Source organism: Phocoena sinus, chromosome 9, assembly GCF_008692025.1.
Source record: "Phocoena sinus isolate mPhoSin1 chromosome 9, mPhoSin1.pri, whole genome shotgun sequence".
Taxonomy (NCBI): Eukaryota; Metazoa; Chordata; class Mammalia; order Artiodactyla; family Phocoenidae; genus Phocoena; species Phocoena sinus.
In genome coordinates, this window is record NC_045771.1 from 22,307,071 (window position 1) to 22,332,877 (window position 25,807).

Below are 25,807 nucleotides of genomic sequence, written 5' to 3' on the forward strand. Positions count from 1 at the left end.
AAACACTGTTGTTACTTTATGTTACATATGATATACATAGAAATGCCTTCAGTTTTCCTGCCCTGTCAACCGTATTCTTTCCTCTTTTGCTCTGCTTTCTGACACTCATCAAAATTCCATTGGAGTAACTGTTTGCCTCTTTCTTTCTCTGAATGCTGCCCTTGCTTCTGGAGGCAGCTTGCGCTTACAGTTTCTGCCCCTCTGCGTGCTAATGACCTAACGTGCATTCTCTGAAGGTTAGTATGGACAGTGGATCCCCTCCTTTGGGTCCAGGGTGAGAGAACAGGAATCCATCCGTAGGATCTTGCATTCAGAGGCAGAACTGAGACACCACATCCATTTTCCTTTTTCTTTGAAGCGTCTTTTAAAGAGACATTGAGCACCCTCTCGCCATTCTGAAGAAACACATTTGACCTTTAAGCCACCAATCCCTGACTAGTGTCTACTGACCTACTTTTTCACTTGCAGCGTCATCAGTGGCGTTGGGGAACTGGATCTAGACAAAGGGCTTGTGAAGAAAGTAGAGCCCAGTACCAAAGACAAACCTTATCCCGACTGCCCCTTCCTGCTGCTAGATGTGAGAGATAGAGATTCTTACCAGCAGTGCCACATTGTTGGAGGTAAGAGAGAGGGCCTTACAGTGTCTCACTCCTGAGAACACAGCCCGGTACTGAGCCCAGGCAGGCTCAAACCACAGCCTGTGGTCAACAGTTGGGGAAACCCTATGTTAGCCAGATGTGTTCTGGGAACCTGTAAGTTGGCTCTACCACATGCCCTGAGAGAAGCTGGTGACTCTCTCAGGGGGCTCAGGGGCCCAGTGCTAAATGTCAGAAACAGTGAAGTGACACTTCTTATTTGTTCATAGTGTCCTGTTTCTTTTCTTTCACAAAAAGTATTTAGGTTTATAACTAGTTGATTTTGAAAATATGTTTCTTTTAACTCTTAGACTTTAAACCAGCTGAGAATTGGGGCCAGGTTGTACTGAGAGCTACAAACTTCCTAAGCTTTTTCTTCTCTTTGCAGCTTACAGTTACCCAATTGCAACTCTGTCTAGAACAATGAACCCTTATTCAAATGATATTCTTGAATATGTATCCTTTGTTGCATTTTAAGGAGTTGGATGGTGTAAAGACTGAAGACTCAATCTTATCATGAATCATGCTCCTAGTAAGAAAACCCTATGAAGGACCTTTGATATTAATTAGTTTACTTAGCATATTTTAGAATTTTGATCCTTAGCTGTTGCTGAGAATGCTTCCAAGCCATCCTGCAGTAGGACAAAAAACATTAGGTTAAAGGTTATGATCTGTTGAGAGTCAGTCCTAAGACTGTTTTCCCCAGAAATTTTTCCCAAGTAAAATGTAAGGAGTGAATTTTTTTCCTTCTATTTTAATTATTTTTGCTTCTTGAAATTTTAATTTTTTGCTCATAAAAATCTTACAAATAGAAAATAATTTAAATACTGAAAAATATAAAAAAGAAAATTGAAATCTCCAATAACCACACAATTGAACAACAAACTCTTACTACATTTTTTGTGTATTTTATTCCAGACTGTCTTCTTTGTCTTTTTAACAAAGTAAAAATTATACTGTATATATAATTTAGTATGTTGCTTTTCCCCACTTCATATTACAGTGTATTTCCCCACACTAACACAAGCTCTTTATAAACTCTATTTTTGATGCAGTATAAGATCTCATCTTTAGATTTACTGTAATTTACTAAATCATTCCTCTTTGAAGGAATGGACTTTTAGGTGGTTCCCATTTTTTTACTATTATAAATAAGACTGCAGTGGACACGTTGGGCATAAAAGTTTTTCTGTTTCCTCATCTGTAAAATGGAGGTTGTAATACTTACTCTCCAGGATTGTACAGATGAAAGAACCAAAGAGTGTACAGTGTGTAACTAGTGCCGTCTTGGACATGGTGATACTAGTTCATAGAAGAAAAGGATACCAGCTTGTGTGGTTTCCACGACAGGAAAAAGTCCTGTACCCCCTGAAGAGGGGTCATCCGATGCCCTTGAACTCAGAGAGGTAAACCTTGACAGCTCTTCTTCCTCAGGGGTTTCTGTATAGTCTAGGAGCATTAGCTCAGTGTGGTCGAACCTTAACTCATCTGCTTCTTAGAAAAATGCCCATGGCAAGATCATCATTCTGTATGACGACGATGAGAGGCTGGCCAGCCAGGCAGCTACCACCATGTGCGAGCGGGGATTTGAGAACCTCTTCATGCTTTCCGGAGGTGAGGGGCTGTGTTCTGCTTAGGACTTAAAAGGCGAATACTTGGGCTCACACTCCTTCAACTCCACCCCTATCGCCTTTTCCCTCCTGGAGCTCAGAACTTAGTATTCTGGAAACAGAGACAACCATGCTGGCAGAAAGGAGTCAGGATACGTGAAACTTCCGTTAGCTCCATCAGCACATGTTTTTAATTCCTGAAATAATGATGTTACTTTATGGCTCTGTAAGAAAGCCTTAATGCTGCAGACTTGAGCTAAACGATTTCTGGTGGAATTCTCAGAATCCCACATAACAACTGACATTTTCTGGTGTAATTTACTTAATGGTGAAGCAGTTAAGAAAGATTTCCTGTCCTTGTGTTGAGGAGGCATGCGGGCTCCTTTCCAGGTTGCCTTGGCCTCACCGTGCTAACACGGCTTTTTCTGATGATCTTCCACACCTAGGTCTAAAAGTCTTAGCTCAGAAATTCCCAGAAGGACTGATTACGGGTTCCCTGCCAGCATCTTGCCAGCAGACCCTTCCGCCTGCTTCTGCCCGGAAACGATCCGGCCCGAAAGTGCCGCCCCCAGCAGCCGAGAATAAATGGAGATTTACCCCAGAAGACCTAAAGAAGATAGAATATTACCTGGAAGAGGACCAGGGTCCTGCAGACAGTACTAGTAAGATATTTTGACCTTTAGAAATAATGTTTTCTGTAGAACTTGAGATTTGCAGCTTTGAACATCAACCTCATCATATGAGAAGCTTGATCTCTTATATTCAGATCAAATATTTGCAGGAGAAGGGGAAGGCGCAGGTGCTATGTGAGGAGAGGGGAGGTGAGTGGAGGGGAGATTATGGTAAGAATTAGGCATTGCACACAGACATAGAAAGAGAAGAGAGGGTATCAGTCAAATAAAGTGTGCATCTCAGGCAGAGTTGAGAGGCTAAGCTAAGGCTTTCAGATTCCTTCTCGGAAAGCTTTGCTTCCTTCTGCTGCTTCTGGGTACCTTTAAACTACTTCTGGCCTTTCCTTTGGCACACTGCTTTCTCTTTTTCCTCTAACCATTCCTGTACCCTTCTCTACTGAGAAGGAATGAAGGACAGATGAGGTTGATTGGATAATGGAGAGGAAGGAAAGAAAAGCTATCTGGGTTTCCCTTCATCCCTGCCCCCTTCCCCACCTTCTAATTGATCTCAAGGATGAAGAGTAGGTTTTAGCCTAAAGTAGATGCTGAATAGGACTTCATTAGTTTAAACGTGGTTTGTAGCATAAGACTTCATTAGTTTAAAAGTGTACTTGGCAGGTTGTCCCTGGAATCATTTTTGCAGCTCTGCTCCCTGCTTTCTTGCTCCCTTCAGGCCGGCTGAGCCAAGGTAATGCTTCTGGAAGAGACTCCAAGGTTCCAGGCTCTCGCAGCGGTCAGAACCTGCCTGCCGGGGGCCCTGCCGGCCACCAGAACCCCCGCTCGCTGGGCAGTGGCCACCTGCAAGGCAAACCCTGGAAGTAAAGACTTTGTCTTAGTCAAATAAATGTTTTCTCTCCTTTCGGAACCCCTGAGCAGTTCCCAAGTTGGTCATTTTAAGAAGCTGCTGCAGAGGAAAGACCTCAACGTGTGTCAGGCCCTCTTCCCTCTTCCTGTCTCCAGCTCCTCGCCCACATCCAACCCGGGAAGGATTTTTACAAAAACCAGAGGCATGACAGGCTCTAGTGTCCTCCCTGTTGTGTACAGAATATTTAAGTCTCTGAAACTGAGTAGGAAAAAAGTCTAATTTTTTTAGGCTTTTCTTTTTTTTTTTATAAGGTCCAGTTTGTTTTGGTCTATATCCTGCGTTGCTTTGTAAATACTTCAGGCGCATCTGGTGTGTCCTTCCCAGCCAGTTCTTTTTCACTCACTCTTCTTGGTTTCACGAAGGTTCTCTCGGTAGGCTTTGCGGCCTGAGAAGCTGTCCCCGGGGGTGCAGACGATTCGTAGCTTTCAGCCCCCACCAGCTGTGGACCCGCTGGCTGAGGAGCTCTTCGCCCAGCACCCGACGCAGGCTCCGTCTTCAGTTTGGAAGCCGGTACCTGTGAGCGTCACTCAGTTAAGATTTAGTAGTAGCTCTCACATGTGCTCAGCGCTTCTCCTCCTCACTAGATGTTTTCCTGGAACCAGCACAGGTGATGATGTGTGCTCAGCTGCCTTCACGGGCAAGTCCTGCCCACTGTTCAGGGCCGGGTTGAGAGCCACTGAAGCCCCCTGGAGCCGTCCCTCATTTGCGGTTGGTTTATTAGTTGTAAACTCCCATTACCCAGCTCAGGCCCATCCATCTTAGATGGGTAGAAATTATGGCCACTTGAAAACATTGGCTTTGGTTGGGCCACTGCCCGCACACAAGGTGAGGACAACTCCACAGTCCTTTGTCAGAGCTGACAACCCTTTAAACCCTTGCTTAAAAATACAGTATTAGTCTAATTGAGTAATTAGTGCAATTCCCTGCTTACTTCTCATTCTCATGACTGAGCTGTGATTAGGAGGTTTTGAATATAGATTCTTGTTTGGGCCAGAATTTTGAATCAGCGTTAATTGAATTGCTAGATGACTGACATTCATTCCATTTAATTGGGGGAACAAAAGACCTCAGGTAAGGATGAGGAACTATGAAATCATCAGGCAAAGGAAAAAGAGCCTTGTTAATTTTTATGGTCTGTGATCTGCAGCTGTGATAAGGGACTAAGGAATAAATTGTGCTCTTTGTCATGGCAACCAGCTTCTGAAAAGCCAGCTGAAAATTGCCTTTCCTTAGGTGATTATTGCTGCTGGGTAAGATTTGTCTTAACAGGACTATTTTTCTCACCACCGAAAAAAAAAATGTATCACAGTATTTCCAGCTTGGGGGGCTGTGTTTGTAGGAGAAATAAAGGTAATAAATATCTTATAGAGACATATGGAAAAATAACTTTCACATTCAGCCCAGTTCTGTTTTAGTGTGTTTATTCTTCTCTACTTGATTTCCAAAGTGCAACATTTTCCGATGCTTTAGAAATCAAACAAACCAGGGACATTGTTCAGATGTCAAGCTGTGCCCAATTTTCCACAAGATTCAAGAATCTTGTATAAAATTCAGCCAACGTACACATAGCTTTAAAGAGGAGCCTGTCATGTTTCCCCATAAATTTATTGCCTGAGAACTAAGTTCAGCCTTTTGCTAATGCCAAAATGCTCTGGCTTTTTATTTTCTTTACAGCATAGGTTTTTAAAAATGCAAATTTTTCCACACTCAACTTTCCCCTAGCATGGACAAGATTTTCAGCCATTTTGGACACATATGCATTTTTAAGAAAAAAAATTTTTTTTCTCTGTGACAAAGTTCTGGTTATGCCATTTTCAAGTCGACTAGTCAGGAGTTTAGATTTCCCCACTCAATTCTATTTTGAAAGTAAATGGTAGTCCCCCTTTGTTCCTATTCTGCATTCCCATCACCACACAACACTAGAGTGTTAGAAACTACTATGTATATGTGCAAAGTCAGTATAGCTGAACCTATTAGAATTGCAGTGCATTTAGTTGAGAGATCTGGCAGGTTGACTGCCAGATATTTATGTGTGTTTCTCCATAGCGCTTTGCCTGTTGGTAAGGATTTTAAATAACTACTCCTCAAAGACCTGTTCTGGTTCTGCACTTTGTGTGTTAAATGTCACTTGCAGTTTTTACACGCTCAAGGTATTGCTTTGAATGTTCTACTTTGCTAGTTTCTTCGTTAGATTAACTGACATGTATTATCTAAGCGATCTGTGATACTCTGTGCAATTATGAATGTTGAAGATTAAAGTACATAGTTCTTAATTTGTTGTTTGCTGTTAATATGCTGAGATCTGCCAGCTTCTCTCTTCCTCTCTGTTGAGATGATTTGTGGGGAGTCACATGAGACTGGAGTGATCTGAAAGAGTACTTCTTTTTGCTCTATCTCCCAGTAATGCATATTTTCTTTGTGTAAATGAACCAGGAAATCATTCCAATTAGGGCAGCGGACTTTAGCTCTCTAGTCAGAAGGGTTTCTCCTCATGCCCAGCAGGGACTGATTGCCACCTTAAACTCATTAGAGCGGGGCTTTCTTGTCAGTGTTGGGGGTTGATGAGCTTCCCTTGCCTGGGAACTTATGACCCCCTAGATGGAGAATGCTTTATCAATGTACAACTGCTGCTCCATGTGAGCAATGGTGATGGCCAAAGTCTAAATAATAAGTTCAGTACTTTATCTACTGTATTTAAGAAAGAAAAGAGGGAAGGAAAGAGAGAAGCAAGGAAACAAGAAGTGTGGAGGGAGGAAGGGGAAGGCAACATTACTCATTTGAGTACAAAAAGAACATCTCGGGCTGTTACAATGTCAGGTTTAATCTATTGAAAGGCATAGAATGGGGACCTCCCTGGCAGTCCAGTGGTTAAGACTTTGCCTTCCAATGCAGGAGGTGTGGGTTCGATCCCTGGTTGGGGAGCTAAGAATCCCACATGCCTCATAGCCAAAAAAACAAACGAAAACCCCCCATAAAACAGAAGCAATATTGTAACAAATTCAATAAAAGACTTTAAAAAGGGTCCACATCAAAAAAAACTTTATAAAAAAAAGTAAAAAGAAAGGCATAGAATGAATCAAATTACCTAAACGTAATTTTATTTTTTACCTTTAGCAGAAAACCAGAACTAGCACAGTCAGATTGGACTTGGGGTGTAAATCAGAATTAAAAGAGAACAAATAGTGTTCATTAGTTGCTGAGGGATTTTTCCTGTGATACTACTGAGATTATACAAAAATTCATAAGACTTTAGGCTACTCACCAAGAACACAGAACAAAACAAAACCTTCTTTTCTCTAATTCCCTTGTGGAATATAAGTGAAATCAGAGTCCTAGGCTAGGAAGAAATATGTAGCCAATTTTTCTTGTGTTGGTTTTGGTTTCTGTCATGTTATAAATTGGTTGTAGATTCTGTCTTTTATGTTATCTGACTTTTTTAGGGGGGATAATTAATTTCTGTCCACCTGGATTTAAATCCATGACTCCCTTCCTGCTCTACTCTGAAGATAATCATTAAGAACCTTTCTTTCCCCAGTTCCAAAATATTCCCAGTGTCTCTAATGTGCGTTTATTTTTTCACAATTCTTTCAAAGTTTTAACTCCCATAATACTTTCCTTTTCCTTTTTCAAGAAACATCAGAAATGTGGATATTATATCAGTTTATGTGAGCATGATGATATGCTTATCTACTGTTCAATTAATTTTTTGATTAAAATATATTTTTCCTATAAAAAACAATAAATAGGACACATTGTGCTTCCAAAGTGTTCAGAAGACATTTGGGTAGTAATACGTTCCTAAAGTTGCAGTAATTATTGAAATTGCTATTGCCACGTCCTTTATTGGCACACAGGTCAGTTATAGCATAAAATATGTAATGGTGGCAATTTGTCAGCAGTGAATTCTGACAGGACAGGATTCAGTGCATGATTTTATGTGTTTACAAGACTATATTGCCCCCCTCCTCCCCCATCTCCTTACGGTCTCACTCTCTGATGCTTATCCTCTTTGTTCCAAATGCAGACGCAGATTCTCTTCACCTGCATAACATCCTGAGGCACCTGGTGAAATGTGTGGCAAACAGAGGTCACTTATTAAATACTATTGACTGATGGACTACATTTAAAAAAAATTATTTAAAATTATTTTTGACTATAACCTCCCAGAGGGTGAAAATCACCAACTACATGACAGTGGCCCTTAATAAGGGTGTGTGAATAAATGAACTGAACCTGTCAAGACTGAAGTCTGGGATGTAAAGCCCATTGTGGTGGCCACTCAGCGCTGGTCTGCCATTCTGGAGACCCGGAAAGTTTGTTATCCCTTGTCCTCTTGTACATCCTACTTTTGTATGTGAGACATTCATCACTCTGAGATTTTTAGATTACCCTCTGCAGGAGGTACCCAAGAAGCTGTTAGGGCCGTTATTATTAGCCTGGCTGTCTGCAGTCTGCCTGTTTCCATGGTCCCCTCAAGCTCAAAGTAGCCTTCAGAATTCAACTGCACCATCCCCATCTGAGAGTGGGTTTTATTTTCTCTTTTGTTTCAAATCTTGAAGATTTCCAGGTAATAATGTTAGCAAACATTTATGGAGAGCTTACTATGTGTTAGGCAGTATTCCTAGATTCTTCATTTTATGTTTTGACTCATTTGACTATCAGAACATCCCTACGAGGTAGGCACCCCCATTTTCAGGTGAGGAGACTGAGGGTCAAATGGAAATTAAGCAACTCGCCCTGTGTCACTGAGCTGGAAGGTTGAGAAACCATTCTGCTCTGTGCTTGTCCACTCTGGGTGGGTACAGCCACTCTCTCCCTGGCTACACCTCCAATTCACTAACAAAAATGTAACTTTCTGGGCTTCCCTGGTGGCGCAGTGGTTGCGAGTCCGCCTGCCGATGCAGGGGACACGGGTTCGTGCCCCGGTCCGGGAAGATCCCACATGCTGCGGAGTGGCTGGGCTCGTGAGCCATGGCCGCTGAACCTGCGCGTCCGGAGCCTGTGCTCCGCAACGGGAGAGGCCACAACAGTGAGAGGCCCGTGTACCGCAAAAAAAAAAGTAACTTTCCCTTGGCTGTTGGCTTCCCTTCCTTCCTTGTCACCTGAGATTCCACTGAAAGCTTTCCTCCTCTGCCTGCATAAAAGGTGAGGAATTCAGGGACTGAGACATCTGCTCCTGGGACCATTCCACTGTCTGTGTCTGGTGACCTATCTAGAAGACAGGTGCTCCAGGGTTTGTGAGATTTGTTTCTTAATGAGGTATCACTTAAGAAATGGGAGTTACAAACTTTTCATTAGATTGTAGGGAAAAAGGCTGTTTTCCTGATGGTTGAACTATCCAATAAAACCATATTGATATGATTTGTGTCTGAATTTCTCTTTCCTTTGTGGTGATGTTTCTGATTTAGGCTGAAACATAAATTGTGTGAATTGGCTCATGGCCGCAGGCCTGGGCTTCATGGGAGGGAGCAGAGGCAAACCTCTGTGCCTCAGTCCATGTTAGCAGAGCTCTCATTCCACCGCACTCTTCTAAAAATGTAGCCGAACATACCATGGTAGTTAAGCAGAAGACTTCTAATTTTCTTTTAGTTGGGCAGTAAACATTTGGCAGTCTTCACCTCTGGGGTCGTTAGATGATGCTCACAGTTTGAGTTGCCAAATTAATGTGGATCCTGAAAGCTTTGGGGAGAATTCATTACCCTTTGACAGTTTTTCAGATTTGACGGGTGTTCTGTGCTTCTTTCTCAGAGCTCTTCCTTCATCTGGCCAATTTGAATGTTTTGGTTGGTCATATCAGTTTCCTGTAAGGAGCATCTGGGTCGTAGTGTGTTCACAGAATGATGTTTCTGTCCTTAGAGCAAGAATTCGTCTGCATCTTCAAATCCACCTAGTCCCACTTGCCCTTGCAAAACAATTGCTGAGATGATTAATAGCCCTGTACTGGATGAGGGACCAGTGAGGTCATATCTGGATTGTATTCAATGACATTTCAATTTTAACTTCAGGCCAAAGCCAGAAAGCTAGACATGCATATCTTAGTGTTAATTCAAAAGACCACCCAAAGGATTCTTATAGACCACGAATGGCCCACGGGCCACATTGAGAACCATAGATAATGCTCTAAGAACAAAGTAAAATGAGTTCATTTAAAAATAAAGATTTTTGAAAAGTCCTAGAGAATAGGCATTAGCATAATCAATTCCCCAGATTGCTGCGGGAACTGAAAGTGAGCAGCAAGGGCTCTTGGCAGTTGTCATCTGAGCTACCACAGAGTGCTTAGGGAATGGCCCCCAACCAGGAGACATTAGTACCCTGCCCTTGGTAGAAACACTTGCTTCCAGCTCTATCTGGAGTACAAACTTTTCCAAAAATAAGACCTTGTTCTGGGCAACAGCAGAAGAAATGAGTTTAGACAAATTATGAAAAAGAGTCTGGGCACAAATTAAGATGGCCATTTAGATGTTTGATTTTGATAATAAGTTGATCTTAGATAACTTTACCCACAGGTAATCTGGTGTGTTTGAAATAGCTTTTTTTTAACCCCCCTGATTATACAAACTCATTGCAAGAAATTCAGAAAAGTATAAAGAGGAAAACCACCACCGCTGCCTGGGGTAACCACAATTATTATTACTGGGGAATAACTTTTTCCAGGCATAGTGGGTGTGCGTTTTTCAAACAAAAATGAGATTCATACTCAATATACTATGTTGTAGCCTGCTTTTTTTTAAACAACTGTATGGAAATATAAATTACATGCCATAAAATTCACCCATTTTAAGGATACAATTCAGTGATTTTTAGTAAATGTACAGAGTTGAGAAAGCACCACCACAATCCTGTTTTAGAATATTTCCATCATGTGACCAGCTTCTTTTGCCCGGTATATTGTGACCATTTTTCCATATCAACACAGACTACAATGGCTTCCCGATATTCCATTGTGTAAATGGGTAATACCCGTATTAATACTGGTATCTATCTAGGTTCTTTTCCTTTTAATTTAACTTTTTATTATTACAACCTTGTATATATGTTTATTTGAACTTCTCAAAGTATTTTTATAAAATAAATTCCTCCAAGTGGACTTACTGGGTCAAAGTGTCAATACGTTGAAATTTTTTATTTATAGTGCCAAATTCCCCTCCAGGAAGGTCGTGTAAATTTATCCTCCCACCAGCAGTATATGGCAGGTCTCATTTCTTCATACTCTTGATAATACTGAGTTGTCAGTCTTTTTATTCTTTGTCAATCTGATGGGAGAAAAATAATACATTTTTCTTTAATGTACAAAAAATAGTCACTCAGAGAATCAGTATCTTTCATTTATTGGCTTTTTGTGTTTCTTCTTTTGGGAATTGCCTATTTTTCTTTTGAAATGTTAGTCTTTTTTTTAACCCCGTTTTACTTATAAGAGCTTTTTTCCCATCAAGGTTATTAATACTTTTTCATATACACCACATTATTTTCTAAAATTTTTGTTTCTTTTAGCTTTATGATTTTATTTATAAAATAAAATGTTTTTACCTATAGATTTGTAAAAATATGTATCTGCAAACTGGAAAGTTCTTCCTGTAGTTGAAAATAGAAAAAGAAATGTTAATGACTTCCATGTCTCCATTTAACAAGCATTTATTAAGTGCCTACTCTGTGTCATGTACTTGGCCAACCAGTAGAAATTGAGTGTTGAGCAAAACAGCACAATCCCTGCCCTCATGGAATTTTCATTCTGGTGCTTTACTCCTGCCTTTTCAGCTTTCTTAAGACTCTTACTTGCTCAGAGCCTTACTTTCTAAACTACAACTCAGGGAAATTCAAAATGACTTGCAAGCCTACAAAATAAAGATTATAAAATTTATAAGTTCTCTAGTATATGTGGAGAACATTCATTCAACAAATATTTATTGGGTATCTGTATGTCAAGTACTGTTGATGGTTTTGGAGATTGAATGCCAAATCAAGTGGTCTCTGCTATCAGGGAGTACAGTTTATTTTAAATTAAGCAATTCTACCCTTGAAGCCTAAGTAATCCAATTTCGTAAAATGATATATTGTCTTGCTAACTTAATATTTTTTCACTTATCAGTCTTTATTAAACAGTAAGATCAGCTTCGTTTTTTTTTACTTGCCCAAACTGAGCCATTACAGTGGGTTTCAGCTTATCTACATAAATTGAAGGGAAATGGTTCCCAAAAGATAACTTGAAGGAAGTGTCATAAAATCTTTAGATCATCCTTCTGTAAAGACTGAAACACCATTTAACCTTGCCTCATAAACTTATATATGTATAACTTTATGTGTACTATATGTATAGTCAGCCTCATTCTTTTTGTTTTTTAGAATGTTTGGTAGCAAAAAAAAATTAAAATAAAAAAATGAATGGAGTATAATTATAAAAATTTTGAATCACTCTATTGTATATGTGAAACTAATATATACTGTAAATCAACTATACCTCAATTTTAGAAAATTAAAAATTATAAAAAACCTCCAAGATGAAAATTCCCCAATGGGCCTTTAAAAAAAAAGAAAAAAATCATTTGATCTTCAGGCTATTTTATGTGAAAAAGACACAGATTTTAAGTCAGGGAAGATGGCTGCATTGTGATACTTCATCTGACTGATACAGGGAGAGGCTGCCATCCTTACCCCAGCCCCCCTATTTGGGAAGCTACCAAGCCACCCCCCATCCACTTCCCAGCAAGTTCAGTGGGAGGAACCCCCTGCTTGACAGTCACACCTTAAGAGATTTGGAAGAAACGGAATGTAGATTCTTGCTTTGAAAAAAAGTTGAGATATATGCTATGTGCTGTGGTGCTAGCCACTAAGTGTGATATCACAGCCACCAGAATCACCAAGCCAAGGGAGGGAAGCCAAATTCCAGGAGCTGTGGAGGGTATGGGGAAGGAGAGGAGAGCCTTACGTTTGAGAAATTTTGCTAACGATAATGAGTGGTGGTGAGTGGAAGAGGAGACAATGTAGCAGGAGATGCTAGAAAGGATGGGGCAGTGAGAAGTAAACTACTTCCGTCTCTAAAGGCAAAGTCTTCCTGATACACTTCAATTAATAAAATGCCCTGGGATTGGTGTTTGTTCTTTATCTTCAGTAAATGATTCCATTTAACCCAATTGTGTCCTTCCAACTTAATTAGGAGTGGGAGACCATACTTTGCTCTATAGAAATTTGCTTTACCTGGCTGCAACATTGATTTGGGACAACACTGGCCACCAGGATTATTCTAGTTTGTACTCAGGGTTATTGCTTTTGTAGATGAATGGATCCAACCAGCTACACTATTGTACAAGCTGAATTCCTCACCACTGCGGGGTGCCGGGCATTTGGTTAGCAGCTGTGGCTGCTGCTTGCTCCTAAGGTATGAACAAATCACCCCACTGACGAGCTGAGCTCAGGGTGGTCTAATTAAAACAGATGCCACTTGGATACAACTTCACAGGACCTTGGAATGCAGGGGAGTTTAAGGGTCATCTAGTCCAACTACCCACACGTTTCCAGTGAGACCTGCAGGAACTAAATCACTTCTGCCACAGCTTGAAAAGGCAGACATGCCACATGCATTCCCACACATGAGCCCCATTCTGGTCCATGTACACTCAAACTTTATTTGGCTGCCTGGGTGGGGACGGAGAGGAGGAGGAAGACAGCGCTGAAGGGCCGGGTCAGTAGGGGTGATTCAGCGTGTGCTCCATGATGGTCAGAAGTGCCAGCCATGTCTCCTGGGCCGTGGGGATGATCTGGGAGGCCGGCAGCAGGAAGCCATAGCGCCCGGTGTCCCGGAGCTCGAAGGTGAAGGAGTACTTGATGCCCTGGTTGTAGGTCCAGTCAATGGTGCCTCCACTGGCTTGGTCTGGGGCAGGAGCAGACCGGCAGAACAAAGGTCACTCGCTTGAAAACATTTGCATGGGCTGGGCTAATGGTCCAAAGCCCAGAGCCTCGTGCACTGTTGACTGGAGTCAGCATCTGCTAAGTTCCTACTGTTGACCAAGCAGCCTGGCTTCCTCCCAAGAAGCTCCCCTGAAGGGTCTTAGTCCAAGAGGCCCAGAGAGGCAGACCAGCAATGGTTCTCCTCTCACTGGGTCATGCAAGGAAGCTCCCATGATTTTGAAAGCCACCTCTATCTAACAGCCACTTGGGTCAAGCCCCCACATATACCAGAGTTGCCCACTTGGGTAACCAGGACTGTCCCCCGGATGCTGGTCTGCAGGGGGAAAGTGCAAGGGTCAGAGTCAAAGCAAAAGCCCCTCGTCTGTCTTTTGCAGACAGATTTGCAGTAGGTATCAAAGCAGCTGCAGAATCGGGCAGGGGAGAGGGAGGTGGCTGCATATCAGAATTTAACTCCACAATATTGAACAAAGCAAAAACCTTTTGACTCAGGGTTAAAACAGTTTCCAAAGAAGGCCTGGAGTCCAAAAGTAAGGCCAGCCCCAGGTGAGACTGTGACTCACTCACCCCCAGAACTGGACACTTGGGGCAGGAAGTCTGAGGTGTGTCCCTGCGCCCTGCTTCGTCAGTACTCTCACCTCCTGTCAGCCACAGGCTTGCTGTGTCTCTTCAGGGTTCAATGGGATCCGAACACTGCAACCTCAACCCCTGCTGCCATCCCCGCCACCTGTCTCTGCTGTAGCCACTGGGTCTCTGTGCTCTTCCTGCCGTTCCCATACACGCCAGGTCAGGGCACACGGGAAGGCCTTTGTTCTAGAAGATTCCTCTGCCTGGAAGTCTCTTCCTCAAATAGCCTCTTAGCTCCATCCCTCCTTTCCTTCAATACTTGCCCAAATTTCACTCTCTCGATGAGGCCTATGCTTCAGTCCACCTGCCCTGCTTCCACCCCCAGTACTCCTGAGTCCCCTCACCCTGTCCTAGTAGTTCTTTTTCTCCCAGCACTTATCACCTAACACATGGTATCATTTCCTTATTCACGTTTATTGTCATGGCTGGCTAGAATGGAGGTTTCCTGATCTTGGCTTGTTTTTATTCCCAACTGTATCCCAAGCACACAAAACAAGGCCTGGTGTATCATAGGTGTTCAAGAAACATTTGTTGACTTAATTCCATGTTGATGTAGCAGTCCTCCTCTCAGGGGCAGTGCATGGATAAGTAAGCTGGGGAAAGATAGGATATATTCCCTAACTGAAGGGCATTGGAGGAAGAGTATTTTTTAAGTTGAATTTCTTAGGGATCTACAATACAAAGGCCAGCAGAACTCTCTACCCGCTCCATGCATGAAGCTGAACTTAACCCCAAGATAAGAGTTCTCAGAGGAACTGAAGGGTTTGTCTGAAGGTATCGAGGAAGGCAGAGTTCACATGAGGAAAGGGCCCCGCTGCCCACCAAGCCAGCAGTAGTCAGGCATGGCCAGGGCTGTTCTCCTCACCCATGCTCCCAGGTTGGGGAACCCTTGGCTACCTCCCGCAGGAGAGACACTTCCTCCAGCGGGGAAAGCCAGCTGAGCTTCCTCCCGGACCGCCCACAGAGACAATGCACCTACTTACAAATTGTTGTGATGATGCTGCCATACTTGAACTTGGTCCCATACAGAGAGCTCAGGGCCTCAACAGCAGACTTAGCCACCTGATCCTGGAGAAAACGCCAAGCAAGACTGCTTGTCATGGCCAGCAGTGCCAGACCCCCAGAACCGCAGGGCCAGGGTATCCTGGGGACTGGCAGGATGACCCAGGAGCACATACCCTGCAGAAGCCGGCCCCTAGCAGAGAGCATGGAACCTGTTGGGCCCTGCAGGGTCAGACCCGGGAACTCAGCAGGATGTGACCTTGTGGGATGTCTGGCTGCTACTTCACTGCCCTTTGGTCACCCTGCAGCTCCAAGTTTAAACTTGTGGTACAAGCTCAAAGTCCACCCCTACCCCTTCCTCTGTCATGTGACAGAAGTGACTCAACCACTCTGTGCCTCAGCTTTCCAGACAGAAAGGCTAGTCTGCCCTGCTGGTCTTCTCAAGCCATCAGGGGTCCATGGGAGAAAGGGGTGTTAGGCACAGTGTAGGGCCTCGTACCTTAAGCAGGTTTGATGGATAAACCCAGGCCCACCCAAAGCTGCCTTTGGGATGAGAGGGCAAGCAGGGATCAGCACGTACCAGCTCATCCTTGTCTGCAGGTGATTCTCTTTTGTAGCCAAAGGGATACAAGAGGAGCTGGGAGTAGCTGTGGATGGAGATGAAGGCCTTGATGTTCCTGTGGTCTTTCACAAAGTCCACGATGGACTTGACCTCCACTTCGGAATTGGCAAACTTGCCACGGTAAGTTTCCGAGCAGGGGTTGCTGCTGGATCCCGCCTCTGTGGGAGGGGAGAGTTGGCATTCCTTACACCCAAGCAATGTAGCTTCCGTGGCTTCTGGTCTTTGCGTGAGTTGAGATGCAGGAGGGCTCACCCCCACCCCGGATAAGGAAAGGGCAGAAGCCTTTTATAAGCTGGGGGTCCTGCCTCCCTCCCCAGCCAAACTTGGACAAAGCTGATGGACATGCCCAGGGAGGTAGGAGGGGCTCCTCAAGCAACACCAGTTCCTGCAGTGAAATGACCACAGAGGGAAGGAGCTGAAGTTACGCTAGACAACCAATAGATTGGTTTCAGACCTCAGTTCCATTGGGAAGGACTTTACAGGCAAGGGACAAGCAGATCTCAGAGGGCCACCTTCCTCACTGTGCACCTTGGAGGAGAGGCCAACATTACCCATGTGCCTCCACTGCTGGGGCAGGAGAGGGTTGGGGGATGACAGGACAAAGCACAGTAAGAAGCCATTCTGGGGTGTCCCATCCCTGCTCCCCAAACCACACTGGGCCTTACTCCCAAAGCCAGCGTCCCAGTTCCTGTTGGGGTCCACCCCAATGCAGGTGGAGCCCGACGTCAGGGATCGAGTCTTGCGCCACATTCGATTCTGAGAAAGGAAAAGTGATCAGCCACCCAACAGAGGCCACAATCAACACAGAGCCCCAATCTGGAGCCTGGGTGTGGACACAGTATGGAATCAGAAGCCACTTTCAGCTGGTTGTCAGGGAGGAAGGTCTGCAAAGGGGGCTCTTGGCTGAAGGAAAATGGGGGAGACGATGGATGGCATTTGGCCAGGGGGTTCTACTGGCAGAAAGAGGAAGGCATGTGGCAACCACCCCCCCCCCCAGCCCCTTACAAAATTGTTTGGTAGCATGCTGTCCCATAGACATAAAGTAGAACCAGGGAAGAAGGTCTGGGCAGTGTGTCTCCACTGGGGAAAGTTCTGTCCCCCACAACCTGGACATTTGGCAATATCTGAAGATGTTTTCGGTTGTCTCATCTGGGGGCTTGAGTCAGTCAGGAAGCTGCTTGCGCAGGACAGCCCCCGACACATGAAGAACTATCTGCCCCAAATGTCAAGAATGCCACGGTCAAGAACCCCTAGTCTAGGAGGACAGGTCTGTTTGTCCCTCTCTCAACTTCTGGGAGTTGAGATTAGGGGTGAGTAGCTTGTGGGGCTCAGAGGACAGAGGCCCACCCTGCTTTCCCCAAGAAGAGGAGAAGGCCTGTACCTTGCTGTGGGTGAAGGCAAAACCATCAGGGTTGGTGACGATCTCCAAGAATATGTCCATGTTGTCCAGAATGGCAGTGAAAGCTGGGTCCTGGCCATAGTCTTGTGCGATCTGGTGGAGGTTGGGGAGCAGAGGGGCAGAGCGGGCCAGGCCAGGAATCTGCCATGCTAGAGCAATGGATGCCTGCCCTCGACCTCCCTCTGTGGTCATTGCTTCTGGATGGAAGCAGGGGCCAGGGCTTCTATGGGCCTTGGATACCGATGCCCTACCAGGCAAGAGCACCCTTACCTCCGTAGGCTTACCTTCTTTGCAAACCAGACCCCACTGGCCTGGGTGACCCACTCCCGAGAATGGATGCCCGTGTCAATCCAGATGGCTGGACGGTTGTTCCCCCCAGTGCTGAACTGGATGAGAAGAGCAGGAAATAGTTCAGGTGGGGCCCTGTCTCACCTCCTTGAAGGGGAGTGCACCCCCACCCAGAGGCTGTCTGCTCTCTGGTATCTCAGGTTGAGGCTCTGTTTGTGGGACCATCACTCAGGTGGGATGTGGGAGTGGGTCTGGACCGGGATCCTGCAGAGCTCTGCCTCCTGCCCTCAGCTCAAGCTTGGCACAAATAATGACTCAGCCAGACTTTCGGGCCCCTCCATGTTCCAATGCCCATACATAGTTCTCTGTCGGAGGTCACAAACAAAACATTTTATCTGGACTACCAGACACTGGGATACTTTCCACAATGTGACACTTGACTGGAAACACTTGCGTCACCTAAAAGTTTAAATTGTGTGTGTACTGGTATGCACACACCTATGCTACACAGGGAGTCCATATAACAGTGTGTTCTCTGTAACCCTGGGCTCACCCATGGGTGCCTACGCACAGATGTGGGTGCCCAGTCTTGCAGGTGTGCTCACGTACATCCACTTGCAGGTGCCCATTACCTTCAGCACGTAGATGGGACGGCCTTCGTAGCTGCTGCCGATCTGGAGCTTGCTGACAAGCTCTGGGTGCTCAGCCACCAGCAAGTCCATGAAGTCATAGATCTGAGGAGGCAGAGGAAGGAAGGCTGCCTTCATGGCTTCCGGGCACCTGGATGCCTCCCTTAGCAGCTCTGTTAGCGAGCCTGCTGTGAGCCCTGAATGCGGAGGAGCCATGACCCAGAGCCCCGAGGCCACATGGTGACAGAGCAGATGTCACGCACACCCAGGCTGGCCCTGGCACGTTCTGCCAGTCTGACAAAGAGCTTGGTGCTTGTGGAGGGGGGCCCCGGGGTCCCTCACCTCCTCCAGGGTGTGGTAGGTGGCGTAGTTAAAGGTGTTAGTGCTGCGGGCCCAGCTCCGGGAGGCGAACATCTGCTCCTGCTCGTCGTCCAGCAGCGACTGCACGTCCTCTATCATGATTGTGTATCTGAGGCCATGGGCCTCCAGGAAGACTTTGACAGCCTGGATGCTGGGGAAGGGCACTCGGACGTCGATGGGGGATCCTGGCTGGGCAGGGCCCCTCCAAAAATCCAGCTGGGGAGGACAAGAGCCACTGTCACAGCAGGCTGGGAAAGGGTCTGCCTGGGACGGGGTGTCGGCACCAGAATGTCCCATATAATTGGGGATGGGGCACAGCTGTTAGGGGAAGAGGATGCAGGGAATCCCTGGGTGCTGGACAAAGTCCAGTTTGGTCAGGGAAATGGCCCAGGAAGCAGAGTGGAGAGGCTTTGAGGCAGCAAGGGAGAGAGAAGAATTAGAAGTTGGGGCGGTGTGGGGGGCTCTTTTGCTCAGATGCTCAAAGGCAGCAAGATTCTAGCACTGGGAAGTTTAAGTCACTTCCTAACAGGGATCAGTCCCATGGCTCCCTCCTGGGCGGCTGGGGAGAGAGAGCCCAGGCCCCATTTGGCTCCAGGTGGGAGGGGGTCTGAGGCGAGCCCATCTGCCCTGAGACGTACCCTGGGGCCTCAGGGCAGCTCCCACATCCTCTAACCTGTAGGTGCTCCAGGTCCTCCAGCTCCTTCACCATCTGTACCTGGGCTTCATCGGCCGCAGAGATTCGGAGCACCTGGTGCCTGGGCAGAGCGGGAGGGGAGACTGAGGGCCTGAGCAGCTCCTACTGGCTATGCGTGCTCCCCAGGTGGGAGGAGGGCAGCTGGGCCTCAGTCCTCTGGGCTGAGCAGGGGAAGCACGAGGGATCCTAGCGACGGGAGGCCTGGGCTCCTCGGAACCTTCTGGACACTGCTGCTGTCCCTATCCCAGCTTAGACTCTTTCTCTCTAAAGCTAGCTAGGCCTCCTCCTGCCTCCTCTTCTGAAGAGTCCTCCTCAGAGCTCAGATATTCTCCAGGGCTCAAGAGGCTGTCCTAAGAGACCTGACCCCTTCTCAGTCCTGGTCCCCGGTCAGCCTGCCTTCCAGGATGTGCTAGTCTGCTCCTCTCTGACCATCTTCCCATGTGTCTGTCTGTCCCTCTCCTCCAGATGCTGGCTGGGGGTTAAGTCCTCCCTATCTCCCTTCTGAGCACCCCTTCCTCTCCATGCTCCTACCCCACAAAGTCCTCTTTGCCAAGGACAGCCCCCAGCAGCACGCTCAAAATCAGCAGCCCCTGCATGCTGCAGCCAGTTGGGAAGGTCAGTTGAGGCGGAGAAGGTCCTGGGGCCTTTTAAACTCTCCCAGGACAGAGGTCTCCTGGCTGTGCCCAAGAGTTGTCCTTCCGCTTGCACCTGGGCTCTATCCCACGGGGAGGGAGAGGTGGGAGTTCCAAGCTCTGACACCTACCCACTCTCCCTGATAAAGTGGCAGGGAACAGGACAGCTGGAGAGATAAGCCAGGCCTCAACCCCTGGCCATGAGGGGCCATCCTGGGCCTGAGGGTCAGCTAGGGCTTGAGGCCTCCCAGCTGGAGCCCTGATTGCCCAGAGCCCTTCAGCCCACAGACCCTATGGTCCTGTTTACTGACCCGGCAACGGAGAAGGAGCCAGGACTCTGGAGTGGCCACACCAGCTGCAGCCTCATGTGAGGTGTCCTCTTCTCCCATTTCCCTGAGCACCAGCTCTTTTGTTCCTATGAGAGAGCAGGATGGGACCTTCTGGGACCCCAGCCAGCTCCCAGATTTCCTGGCTCCTCACCACACGGGCTTTGTCCAGGGCTGCCTGACCTTTAGGGTACAACCCCGTGAAGGAAACTTCCCAGCCCCACTCTTACCAGTCTCGGTGGCCTTGTGGGAATCAGGCCACAGCACAGAAGCAGAAGTTTCCCTCCACCCCCACTGCTCTAGGGCTCCGGGATCAAGGGTTGCCCTTGATGGGAACTGTAACCAGATGTCCTCTGAGTAGAAAGTGCGGTGGTGGGAACCAGGGCCAGAACCCTGTTGGGACTGCACACTGTAAAGGAGACACTGGAATTCACAACGGGGAATTTGCTCTGGCTCTGGATGCTGACCTCATTGCAGAGACATCTAACACAAATCCGCCCTAATCCACCAGGGCCCCAGCGGTTCCCCAGCAGCATCTGGGGGGCCCTGCTCTGGGTCAGGGCCTCAGGCTTGGGCACTGCCAACAACGAAGGCGGCCCTTTCTGGTTTCCATCTCTTCCCTCTGCCTCCCTAGCCCACCTCCTATGGTCCAATCTTCCTATGCCAAGGCAGAGTGACCCCATTACATTTACCCACAACTCTCTCCTGAGCATAGCTCTGGGAAGATGATGAAACACTGAATCCATCCTCAACAGATATTGAGCCTCCATGAAGACTGTTCCTTTCTACTCTGGCAGCCTTTCCTGCCCTCCAGACCCCAGGCAAGGCTTACCACCTCCCTGAAGCTTCCTCTGGCTTCTTTCTCTCTCACCTACCTGCCCCTTTTCTGAATGTTCATCTCTTTGCTCATTCATCCTCTGGGTCAGGTCCTGTGCTCCACCCTGAGAGATGCCCGAAGCAGATGGGTGGGTCCCTGATCTCACAGAACTCAGTCTAGTGGAGAAGACAGAAGTAACCACCTAACTTGTGTCCTCTCAGGCTTTCCAAGAAGCTGTGGGTCAACAAGACAGGATTAAGCATGCAAGAGATTCATGGGGAGACACATCCATGAAGGATAAAGGGGAGAGAGAAGAGCCTCACCTCCTTGCAGGTCTGACACCTGGGAGAGGATTGGGCAGGAGGAACTCAGGCAGCAGTGCAGTTCTGAATCTTGGAGCCAACACTGCAGTTCAGGGAGCCCTACGTCCTATAGGAATGCTGGTCCTAGTGCCGCACTGTGCTCAGTCACCAGCTGGGAACAGCCCGTGGGAAGTGTGGCCACATCATACCACGGTGATACTCCCCACTGACTTGTCAGGGAGCTGAGAGAGCTCACAGTCTAGCGGGAAGACAAGAAGTAACCAACCAACATGTTGGTTCTCCAACATGTCTCCAAGAAGCTGTCACCGAGACAGGATTAAACATAAAAGACACTCACCGGGTTGCTCTCCTTGCTGTAGGAGACCTGAGCAGTGCATTCCTGTGATATGAAGTGAAAGTACCAGTAGGGGTAGGACTTAGACTATGGGCTCATCCAAGAGTGTCCAGGGAAGACTTTACCAAGAAAGTGAAACTTGATCTGGGTCTTAATGACTGGATTTTGCCAGGGATGGAAGGGAAGTGGTGTTTATCACCACTGCTTGGTTCTTGAGCACAAACTGATATTTATTTCTCCTTAATTGTTCCTAGAGTGTTATTTCTGTCTCCCCAATGAGACTAGACATTTCCTGAGACCAGGAACCAGGTCTCACCCATCCCTCAGTCCCCCTCATCTCTTACTGCCCTGCAGTGCTCTCGAGCTGTTCTTTTTTAATTTTATTTATTTATTTATTATTTATGGCTGTGTTGGGTCTTCATTGCTCCGCACAGGTTTTCTCTAGTTGTGGGGATCAGGGGCTACTCTTTGTTGTGGTGCGCGGGCTTCTCACTGGGGTGGCTTTTCTCTTTGCGGAGTACGGGCTCTAGGCGCATGGGCTTCAGTAGTTGTGACTCGCGGGCTCTAGAGCGCAGGCTCAGTAGTTGTGGCACCTGGGCCTAGCTGCTCTGTGGCATGTGGGATCTTCCCAGACCAGGGCTCGAACCCGTGTCTCCTGCATTGGCAGGTGGACTCTTAACCACTACGCCACCAAGGAAGACCCTCGAGCTGCTCTAATCTGTTCCCCACTAGGAAAGAAAGTTTTGTAGAGCCTTTCTTTAGTTTGCATTATGAAAACAATATTTCTTTTTCTATTTCTAAATCAAATGCGGTCCTATAATTTTTAATGTTTCATGCACACTACACATGTTGAAGGGTGTGTTGGCTAACTCTTGGCCTTTTGTGAATTTCTTCCAGAAAAGACAAGACCATTGGAAAAGGGGTGGGGGGAAGGCACTGCCTCGCCAAGGGGCCTCTTGCTGCCTCCAGCCAGAAATCTAAGTTGTCCAAGAGTCATACAGTCTATTTTCTTGCAAGGTTGGAAAAGATTAATTCAATGTTGCAAGTTGAAATTAAGGCCAGCACTGGCAGGAAGCTGAAAGCACAGTGGCAGAGGAATGTGGGTCTCAGGTGGGAATTAAGCCTAATTCCTGGGGTCCCTCCAAAGCACCTCAGTAAGCTGAAAATTGCCTTTTGGTAAAGACCAATTTGCTAGACTGGAACCTGGGGCAGAGGGCCACAACTCTGCCTCTCTACCCATGGGTATGTTTGACATCGGTCCAGAGCAAGGGCAAAGGATGAGGGCCATTGGGCTGAAAGCTGGGGGAACAGGCAGAGCACCAAGACCTATTAGCATGAGAAAGAAACCACCAGGCTGGCATCTAGATTCAAGGACAAGTCACTAGGTAAGTGCCTGAGTGCAAATAGACGAAAGACCTGCTGTTTCCACGTGGACAAGCATTCAGCATCCCTTTCTCCTTCCTGCTGGCTGAGCAAACCCAGATTGAATGCAGGTGTCACCCCTCAGGAAAGTCACCCCCATTCCCAGCTTAGGGATAAATTCTAAGATTGGTCTAAGACAATCTTCAAGGAATCTCATTCTCTTTTGCAAGTGAAGTGATTGGTTTAGAGGTGGGCACGTGACACAGTTTTGTCAATGAGATGTGAGGGGAAGCCAGTGAGGAAGCTTCTAGAAAACATTTCCCCACTCTTGAGAAGGAGGTACCTTTCTCAAATATTGTCAAGTCTGTTGCCCCACCTTCGGACTATATAATATGAAAGAATATTCATTTTCTTTTCATTAATTGGGATTTCTGTTGTTGCTGTAAAAAGCATTTTAACTGGTGGACTTACTAAGCTTTTAAAGTACTTGTATTGTCAGAAGACAATAAATTTTAGCCCAGGGGAGCCTTTATGTGAAATGGAGAAAGGCATCCCTCCCACTCTGGACAGACATCATCCCTTGTCCTCAGCAGAATACCTTTGTGCAGTGCACAAACTGGGCAACTATCCGTGGCAGCCCTGTTGCCAGAGAATGTCCAGGCATGGTCAACAGAAGCTCTAAGACAATGCTTAGAGACCCCCAAACCAAAACCTAGAAAATGGGTTGTTAAAGTGGCATAAGGAGAAGCAGTCCCCCATGTCCATATTAGAGATCAAAGAGGGACAGTGGGCAAGGGAGAACTTTGAAGAGAGCACAAACGGGTGCAGTCAGAATGGCTGCAAGAAGTAGATGGATGAGACTTCAGCTATCCCCCTTTGGCAAGTGTGTTTAAGGCTGTATGTGGTAAAGTGTGGATGTGGGAAAAGAAGTCTATATGGGAATTTGAGGCAGCCAAGTGGTGGGCTGTAAAGGACATCTCTCATTTGCCCCACCGAGTTTCCTCCTCCTGATAACAGCATCTCCTTTTTCCCTGAGGGTCCATCCTTCCCAACTCCGAGGCCTGTGATTCAGGTGGACCTAGCCACCCCACCCCCACCCCAGCTCTAGGGATGAGCCAACAAATTCTATTCTCTTTTTTTTCCTCAAGCTTTTTCAAGTAGGTTTTCTGTCACATGTGATTGAAAAAAAATACCCAGCTATAAAACAGATAACTAACAAGAACCTACTGTATCACACAAGGAACTCTACCCAATACTCTGTAATGGCCTATATGGGAAAAGAATCTAAAAAAGAGTGGAGATATGTATATGTATAACTGATTCACTTTGTTATACACCTCAAACTAACACAACATTGTAAATCAACTATACTCCAATAAAATTTTTTTAAAAAGAAAAAGAAAGAAAAAAGTACCCAGCTCACACAGACATTGTCTAACTTCAGAAGAGAGCAAAATGGGAGAGGAATGCCTTGTAAAAGTAGACTGCCACAAACCCAGCATACGATTTGGGGCAGGTCCCTATACATCCCTGGACCTCAGTTTCCTCATCTACGAAGGGAGGGAGTTGGTCAGAATGATCTCCATGGTCCCTTCCAGCTGTGACACTTTATGATTCTGGGACATTTGTATTTTTACCCCCAAACAAATCTCAGCCATCGTGACAGGTCTGGGCAGGGTGGAAAGAGGCTCACCAGGTTTGTGGGAAGATCAGAATAGAGCCACAGGGGCCCTGGGGTTTGCAGTGGGTAAGTGTTCCCAGGGTAGTGTTGGTTGGGAGGGACCACATCCTGCTGAAGCTGCAGCAGGGGGTTGTGGGGTGGAGGTGGGGGTGACGTGGAAGACAAGATGGTGGAGGCCCATCAGCAGCCTCCTTGAGTTTTGCTTTCGTAACTGAGTGTCCAGCAGAGCCTATTTGTTTGCTTTGAAGCTGTGGAACTGTCGTTTTAAAGTAGCTAGCAGTGTTTGTCCCCAGAATGGAGGCAGAATTTTTCTTTGGAGGAAGAGTCATCTGGAGGGAGCAGCACTCCAGTGGGTCTTTAGGAAAAGTCAAGTCAGGGCTTCCCTGGTGGCGCAGGGGTTGAGAGTCCGCCCGCCGATGCAGGGGACACGGGTTCGTGTCCCGTTCCGGGAAGACCCCACATGCCGCGGAGCGGCTGGGCCCGTGAGCCATGGCCGCTGAGCCTGCGTGTCCGGAGCCTGTGCTCCGCAGCGGCAGAGGCCACAACAGTGAGAGGCCCGCGTACTGCAAAAAAAAAAGTCAAGTCAGAGCCCAAATCTCAGAACAGAGATGCAAAAGAGAGAGAAGCCAAGCAGGAATGTCCCATGTGTAGAAGGAAAAACGGGGAAGGGGAGGTTTGCCTCTACCTGAGCCTGGGAGAGGAGCTGGGGAGCACTTGAGGGTGCATTGCTACACTTGGGGGCAATGTGGGAGCAGGCAGAGGGTCAAGGAGAATGAAGGCTGTAGGGGTTACCTCATGAAGGAACATGAACGAACCCCAACGACAGCAATCTCCAGCATCCAATCTAAGTGCTTTATTTTCTACATTGCATTTCCCTTCTGTATTCCCAAGTAAAATTTTGTGAGATGTTACCCTGTGGTCTTGGCTATGCTTTGGGGAATTGAGGGAGGTGGGCTGATGGGTGGGTGGATGAGAGCCACAGAAGTTGGTAAAGCTGGTTAGGAGAGAGCAAGAGGCCGAGTGCAGACCC

The 25,807-nt window shown here is 46.7% G+C and overlaps 2 protein-coding genes across 8 annotated transcripts in view; one reads left to right on the plus strand and one right to left on the minus strand.

Moving 5' to 3' along the window:
• CEP41 (centrosomal protein 41) overlaps nucleotides 1–9,141 on the plus strand; it is a 46,929-nt gene extending 37,788 nt beyond the window's left edge. For 5 of the 7 annotated variants that reach the window (XM_032643161.1, XM_032643162.1, XM_032643164.1 and 2 more), the window contains 5 exons: nucleotides 469–620; nucleotides 1,024–1,091; nucleotides 2,135–2,249; nucleotides 2,692–2,907; nucleotides 3,590–6,054. In XM_032643161.1, coding sequence (XP_032499052.1) covers nucleotides 469–620; nucleotides 1,024–1,091; nucleotides 2,135–2,249; nucleotides 2,692–2,907; nucleotides 3,590–3,738 — 700 coding nt within the window. In that variant the 3' untranslated portion in view covers nucleotides 3,739–6,054. Of the gene's footprint in view, nucleotides 1–468; nucleotides 621–1,023; nucleotides 1,092–2,134; nucleotides 2,250–2,691; nucleotides 2,908–3,589; nucleotides 6,055–7,805 lie in introns of those variants that run through there. The other 2 variants (XM_032643168.1, XM_032643163.1) reach the window with 1 other exon arrangement.
• Nucleotides 9,142–13,381: 4,240 nt separating this feature from the next.
• CPA1 (carboxypeptidase A1) lies at nucleotides 13,382–19,916 on the minus strand. The gene is made up of 10 exons (XM_032643111.1): nucleotides 19,834–19,916; nucleotides 19,282–19,363; nucleotides 18,591–18,824; nucleotides 18,252–18,353; nucleotides 17,616–17,717; nucleotides 17,314–17,424; nucleotides 16,598–16,688; nucleotides 15,891–16,090; nucleotides 15,292–15,376; nucleotides 13,382–13,646 (listed from the first exon to the last, which is right to left on the minus strand). Exons 1-10 carry the CDS (start codon nucleotides 19,896–19,898, stop codon nucleotides 13,459–13,461), a joined length of 1,260 nt encoding a protein of 419 aa, XP_032499002.1. The 5' UTR covers nucleotides 19,899–19,916; the 3' UTR covers nucleotides 13,382–13,458.
• Between the last annotated feature and the right edge of the window lie 5,891 nt (nucleotides 19,917–25,807).